This window comes from Podarcis cretensis (assembly GCF_951804945.1).
Source record: "Podarcis cretensis genome assembly, chromosome: 11".
Classification (NCBI taxonomy): Eukaryota; Metazoa; Chordata; class Lepidosauria; order Squamata; family Lacertidae; genus Podarcis; species Podarcis cretensis.
Genome location: NC_137180.1, coordinates 16815194 through 16822972, shown reverse-complemented (window position 1 = coordinate 16822972; position 7779 = coordinate 16815194). Strand labels below are relative to the sequence as shown.

Below are 7779 nucleotides of genomic sequence, written 5' to 3'. Positions count from 1 at the left end.
TAAGAACAGGTTCAGGTTAAGAACAGACCTCCAGAACGAATTAAGTACTTAACTCGAGGTACCACTGTACCATCCTTCCATCAGAAGGACTGATTATCCCTAATCAGAATTACAGATACTGTAGGATGTTCAGAATTGCCCACAAGAACTGTAAAAACTGATGGTGACAAAGATGTCCTGGGCTTCACCTAGTTGCTAGGCATTCATTCAAGCATAGATAAAGCTGCAATAGTGAGAACCAGAAGGCCAAAGACAAGCAAACTGCAGTTTTGGATGCATGTTGAGCTTGGAGAATTTCTTCAGCAATGCTTTTTAGACGCAATACACCTCCTTCCTCTGCATGCAGAAATAACCTCAACTCCTAAAGGTCTGGTAACCAAACTTTCTGCAAACAAGACCATACCCTCAAACATTTCTCTGATGAAAATAGGGACGTCCTATTCCACCACCACCATGATCATAGTTTTATTATTTACAACCCGTCCATCCGACTGGGTTGCTCCAGTCGCTCTGGGCAGCTTCCAACATATATATAAAAATGCAATTAAGCATTTAAAAACATCCGTATGGTTGCGTAGCTCCATACCCTCCAACATTTCTCCCATGAAAATAGGAGCGCCCTACCATACCCTCCAACCTTTCTCCGGTGAAAATAGGGGCATCCTAAGGGAAAGCAAGGGACACGGGTGGTGCTCTGAGTTAAACCACAGAGCCTAGGACTTGCTGATCAGAAGGTCGGCGGTTCAAATCCCCGTGACGGGGTGAGCTCCCATTGCTCGGTCCCAGCTCCTGCCAACCTAGCAGTTCAAAAGCACATCAAAGTGCAAGTAGATAAATAGGTACCGCTCCAGCGGGAAGGTAAATGGCGTTTCCGTGCACTGCTCTGGTTTCACCAGAAGCAGCTTAGTCATGCTGGCCACATGACCCAGAAGCTGTACGCCGGCTCCCTTGACCAATAAAGGAAGATGAGTGCCGCAACCCCAGAGTCGGCCACGGCTGGACCTAATGGTCAGGGGTCCCTTTACCTTTACCTAAGGGAAAGCAGGACATTCTAGGGTCAAATAAGAAACTGGAACAGCTTCTGTGAATCCAGGACCGTCCCTGAAAAAGGACACTCGGAGGGTATGCAAGACTGTCCCTTCCTAGAGCTGTGTGTCCATTCTGATTGAAGCCCATATCCCCAACCAAATTGGGTTCAGTCCAGGCTTGGCCCGGATTGGGTTGAGGAAGCCCATCTGGAGAGACCAAGGGTGGTGAGGGAGCAGGGAAACAGGCAGCTTCTGCAGGGTCTGTGCTGGGAATCTGTTGAGGAAGCAGCAGGACTGGACCCAACACATCCTTGCCCCTCTCACCACCCAATCTGATTTTTTTTTTTTTGAAACCCAATTAAACATGTGGGAGGGGGGCAAAGCATCTCCTTCCTCTGCCCTGCTCCCAACCACATGTTCAATAATAATCTCCACCTCCGAATGTATCTTTAGCTGTATGTATTTCCCTCTGGGGTATTAAAAACTGGGAAGAAGTTACTACTGAAGTGAACAGCCATTAGTCTTATGCACGGGTAAGCAAACAAAGGCCCAGGGGCTGGATCCGGCCCAATCGCCTTCTAAATCCAGCACGCGGACGGTCTGGGAATCAGTGTGTTTTTACATGAGTAGAATGTGTCCTTTTATTTAAAATGCATCTCTGGGTTATTTGTGGGGCCTGCCTGGTGTTTTTACATGACTAGAATGTGTGCTTTTATTTAAAATGCATTTCTGGGTTATTTGTGGGGCATAAGAATTTGTTCATCCCCCCCCAAAATACAGTCTGGCCCCCACAAGATCTGAGGGACAGTGGACTGGTCCCCTGCTGGAAAAGTTTGCTGACCCCTGGGTCTTATGCTTTGTACAGATGTAGTATAAACACCGACAACTGGGAAACACTGGCCTGCGAGCACTCTAAATTGGAGAACAGCCTTGACCAAAGGTGTCATGAGCTTTGAAGACATTCAAACTCAGGACAAAAGGGAGAAACGTGCTAAGAGGAAGGCACACTTGGCAAACCCTCACTGTGATCAACTCCCACCCAGAAACCTATCTCCCCACTGTGGAAGGATGTGTGGATCAAGAATTGGCCTCCACAGTCACTTACGGACTCACTGTTAAGACTGTGTTCATGGAAGACAATCTTACTCGGCTACGAGTGATCGCCAAAGAAGACACTTTTACATAGAACTCGTTTTAACTCAGTTCTGGACCTGCATAGAAATATCACAGGCCTTCAGTAGCCATTGTTTTACAGTGTTTTTTTAAGAATAAGGAAGGAGTTTCATCTCACCACAAGCAGCACACTGTGAGCACAAAAATTCTGCCTAATCCTAGAGTATTTTTATTATTATTATTACTTTTCAGCACACTGGAGATCCCATGTAAATAAATAAGCAGGTCGATCAGGATAGCAAGATATGTAGAAGTTTTATTTCTGCATTGCAACCAGCTACACAGGAATCCCTTCCAATACACTTTGGCACAGTTTCGTTGTGCGTGACCAATGCAACAGGCACAGGCGGCGTTGTAGAATTTTGTAGGTCATGATCTAAGATTCAAAGAGATACAGGTGCTTCGCTGGAACTCAAGTACAGCGCCAGAGTCCAGGATACATGATTAGAATGTGTGCAAATATTCTGCCTAACTGGGATTTCTGGAAAGGAACTCTCGGGGACATACCTGGGGGTCGACGAAATTGGCCTGGGGGGGAGGAGGTGGACGAAAAAATCACCCCCCAAAATCTGTTTCCAGTCGTCTGTGTAAGATGGGGAGCTGAGCAGTAGGAGCAATGGCAAGGCGGTTTGAAGGCAGACGATTACGGAGTGCATGATATACAGGCATACCTCGGAGATATTGCGGCGAGCCAAATTTGCAATATAAAGCAAGTCACACAATTCTGAGGAGTTTCCCAGTGCATATAAAAGCTATGTTTGCAGCGTACTATAGTCTATTAAGCCGTCTCGCCTGGCTGCGGGGGGAGGGGACGGCTTCAGCTCCTTTCTGCGGCCAAAAGTGGGGCGGCGTTTGGGGTGTGGGGCTTCCTTACTCTGGAAGTGGCCAGGAAAAATATATGCAAAGGGCCCTGAATTGAAACGCAATGAAACGAGGTATGCCTGTATATTTGTGTTGTGATACACCGAGAGATCAGAAGTAAGAGAATGTTCCCGTCCTCCTCACACTGTAGCACAAAGACAGCTTTTTTTAGCCTTCCTCCTCTCCAGACCCTTTTGAGTACTTGGGGTTCCATAAAATGAGTACCCTTTTGAGTACTTGGGGTTCCATTTTTGATACGGCTATCACGGCAAAGGGATTTGGGGCCAGGGGCCACGAGGGACCCTTGGTATGTCTCCGGGGACACTGGATCAGTCAAGTCTCCTCAACGCCACATGATTTCAGGGAGTTCCGTCCAACATTTCAAATCGACGGGGACTTGATTCTTCAACGCAAAGTTCAGCCAGGGTAGCACATTTGCAAGGATGCTATTGGAACTTGATTCCTTGAGCCAAAGGCAAATCCTTGCTGTAATTGATGGTGCTGAAAGATAAACAGATAAAGTAGATTTGGTCACTGAAAAATATTATTATTATTAATAATAATTATATTATTATTATTATTATTATTATTATTATTATTATTTATTTGTACCACACCCATTCGACTGGGTTGCCCCAGCCATTAACTAAAATATGCAGGTTATAGGAGCAAAGGAAAAGCCAAGGAATAACCTTAGTGGATCAAACCATTCAATCGAAATTGAAGGTTATTTATGTATGCTACTACAGTGGCCCGTGTTTTGTTAGCTCCCAAATGGAAAACAAGCAAGGTCCCAACCAAAGAATGGCAACTTAAAGTGAAGGAATATGCGCAGCTTGCAGATCTAACATACAGAATGTAAGAACAAGAAGAACATATGTTTAAAGAAGACTGGAAAATGTTTATTGAATATATGGGAGGAAATTGTGTACATGTGAAAACGCTGGCAGCATTAAGATAAATTCAGCAGTGTAGATAAGTTTTGATAAATGTATTAATGGAATACAGAACGGTTTAGTTTATGTAAAATATGCAGGGATTTATACTATGCAAAAGGAACCATGGAAAGAGAAAAAGGTAAGTCATTGATATTATAAGGTGGTTTAAATGAATATTCTAAATTGTAACAGAAAATTTAATAAAAATTATATTAAAAAAGAAAAAAAGAAATTGAAGACATTGGGCTTTTAATGTTTCTAGATGCTCTTTAAAATTATTGTTGCATATGCAATTGTTTTAACTGTTTTTAAAGACATTTTTATACTGTAAATCACTTCAGGATGCTTCACATAAAGAAATAAAACATAATAATAATAATAATAATAATAATAATAATAATAATAATAATAATGTATAACATTAGTTTTTCTGCTGCCATTTTTAACGTAGAACATCTTTTGCCATTCTGTATTCCATTACAGCTTTTAGAAACCATTTATTGTATTTGCATTTTCATTCAGCATATCATATGGCTTCAGGATTATCTCACATACCACTTGATCTGTCTGACACAGTGATGGAGAAACTGCAGCTCTCCAGATCTTGTTGAACTACAATTCCCAACATCCATGACCAATGGTCATGGTGGCTAGGACAGGTGGGAATCGGGAGGCCCAACATTTGGAAAGCCACAAGCTCCCCATCCCTGAATTAGTATCATTGAATGGGATGCAAGTTGCTGCTCTGCTGTTAACAACAACAACAAAGCATTTGAAAACCAAAGCATGGCTTCTGATTGGCTGCAGGAAGCTCCTGCAGCCAACTGGAAGCTGCGGAAGTCCATCGGATGTTCGGATTCCAAAAGAACGTTCGCAAACCAGAACAGTCACTTCCGGGTTTCGATCATCCGGGAGCCAAAATGTTCAAGAACTAGGCTGTTCAAAAACCAAGGTATGACTTTATTTATTTATTTATTTATTTATTTATTTATTTATTTTTATTATTATTATTATTATTATTATTATTATTTCCAAAATCCTGTTCCCCACAGCAGCCAAGTAGATCTAAAAACACTCTCACAGAGATAAGGAGAATGTGGATTAACCTGAAGCAACTACAAACTAATGTCAAAGTTTAGGGGGGGAAACATTGACAGAGTTTCTCCCAGAAAAGTTCCTGCCAGTACACATCTCTACTCTGAGGTTGCCAGGATAACAAGTACACGTGAACACACGTAAGATGGAAATAAACAAGTTGGACTTACTCCTGACGTGAATAATGCAGATATAATTAATTCAGTTATGCATATACATTAAGCTATACATAACAGCTCCCTCTAGTGCTGTGCTATCACACTAATGGAACAAGTCATACAGCAAGCCACACTCTGGCATATAGGCGTAGGGGTTTCTTAATTGAAATAACACTAGGAAATTAAGGCCTGGTTAACTACAATAAGAATTTCCCCCTTTTTTTTGTTTAACACAGTATCTTTTTCTGTTTGGTTTTCTCTCGGGACTATTTCCTGCTTGTTCTCCTTTTTTGCGTGTCTTACCTCACTCTGTGCACTTGTGATTTTGTACTTTTTATTTTCAACCAAGAATGTGACATTAAAAAAAAGAAAAGAAAAGAAACGACACAAAAGAATAATCCAATTCTCTGTAAATTAGGGTCAGGTTAGAGGATGCGCACATGCGTTTAGCATGCCTTGTTTGTTACTTTTAAAACAATAGCTGCAGGGAGGAAGGCAGTGGTGAATGTTGACATTTGATTTTGGATCTTTACACGGTTAATTAAATTACGTTTTTGCGTTCTTTCCCCCCTTTACACCTTTAGACTTTCGGTTAAGGCTAAATTGTGATTTGCTTTGCTTATTTGGCTTTCCCCTGAAGGGCAACTCGGATAATATTTACATGGCCATAACCCCTGAGCTCTTACCAAGTGGATCGTCTCATATATTGCTTCCACGAATCGCTGCCAGATTCTCTTCCGCTTCCAGTGTGTTTATTACCGCCTAGGGAGAAGGGGGTGGTAAGAGATGTTGCAGGTTGAAAACCAAGGAATGTCACTTTGCACTTCTCTTTTTTTAAAAAAAAAATTATTCAAAGTTATAACAAAACATATTTTCCAAAAACATATCCTTATTCCCCTCCCCATTTTTCCTCCCCCCTCCCCCCACAAAACCCATCCCCCCACCCCACCCCCCGACTTCCCTCAGTTCCAGTCTTTGGTTTCTCCAATAATGCTATTTTCTGCACAGTGTTGTATAGATCCTCCAACTGTTTAGCTAATTATTATCAGTAAAAAAAAAAAAAAAAAATGTGGATGTTTATTCAAAACCCGCCAAGGAGTGCAGTTCGCTTTGTTGCATCTTCAAATACTTTGTGAAAGGTTCCCATTCATCCTTAAAGTCACAGTTGCACTTCTCAAAGAAGCTCACATCTAGACAGACTATAGAAACATTCGGCCTCTTTCCTCTCCTCACTGAAGGCTAAACAATCTCAGCATCCTCTATCCTCCTGAAAATGCCCGTCGTCTCAAATTCACAGCTCTCATGATAGCAGGGATTCCATCGTGAAGCCAGCAATATTCAGTACATTCTTCCAAATAGAGAACGAAAACCTTATACAGTGGTACCTCGGGTTAAGTACTTAATTCGTTCTGGAGGTCCGTTCTTAACCTGAAACTGTTCTTAACCTGAAGCATCACTTTAGCTAACAGGGCCTCCCACTGCCACTGCGCAATTTCTGTTCTCATCCTGAAACAAAGTTCTTAACCCAAGGTAATGTTTCTGGGTTAGCGGAGTCTTTAAACTGAAGCATATGTAACCTGAAGCGTATGTAACCTGAGGTACCACTGTGCAGAAATTGCATTGAAGAGCAGGAGTGGCTAGGCTGCATATTTTTTCTACAAATACAGTGGTACCTCGGTTGTTGAACAAAATCTGTTCCGGAAGACCGTTCAGCTTCTAAAACGTTCAACAACTGAGGCACAATAGGCAGTCGGCAAATTCCACTGAGAAAAATGGAGAAACGTGCCTCAGAAGCTGTTTGACTTCTCAGGCACGTCCGAAAACGGAAACATTCACTTCCAGGTTTTTAGCGTTCGGCTTCTGAATTGTTCAGCTTCCGAGACACTCAAAAACAGAGGTTCTATTGTACAGTAGTATCTTGGGTCTCGAACTTAATCCATTCCAGGAGTCTGTTCGACTCCCGAAACGGTTCAAAAACCAAGGCGCGGCTTCCGATTGGCTGCAGGAGCTTCCTGCACCCAATCGGAAGCCGCGTCAGACGTTTGGCTTCCGAAAAACGTTCACAAACCAAAACACTCACTTTTGCTGCATTCAGAAGCCGATTTGTTAGGGAGCCAAGCCGTTCGAGTACCAAGGTACCACTGTACTCCAAATACTCCAACAAACAATTACTCCAAAACTTGGAATAAGGCATCTTTTTGACTTGCGTTGAATAAATAGGAACATTTGTGTTTGATGTATGTCTAACTCTGAAGCCCTTCCTTCTAGATCAGTGATGGCCAAACTTGAACCTCCAGCTGATTTGGGACTACAATTCCCATCATCCCTGACCACTGGTCCTGTTGGCTAGGGATGATGTGAGTTGTAGTCCCAAAACAGCTGGAGGGCCAAGTTTGGCCATCACTGTTCTAGATGGTGCCCAGTTTATTCCAGCCTGACCATGGGGTGGGGTGGGGTGGGGTGGGGTGGGGCAGACAGGATCAATCTGTACATCAAAATACACTACCAATACCCTGGACTAAAGCT

General features: G+C 42.7%; 1 protein-coding gene across 1 annotated transcript in view; it reads right to left on the bottom strand.

The window, feature by feature from the left end:
* Window positions 1-2437: 2437 nt before the first annotated feature.
* The window catches only part of ALDH7A1 (aldehyde dehydrogenase 7 family member A1), a 28702-nt gene continuing 23360 nt past the window's right edge, over window positions 2438-7779 (bottom strand). Inside the window, exons 17-18 of the mRNA XM_079995600.1 lie at window positions 5940-6015; window positions 2438-3563 (exon numbers count right to left, since the gene is read on the bottom strand). Of these exons, the coding sequence (XP_079851726.1) occupies window positions 3509-3563; window positions 5940-6015 (131 nt within the window). The 3' untranslated portion in view covers window positions 2438-3508. The remainder of the gene's footprint in view (window positions 3564-5939; window positions 6016-7779) is intronic.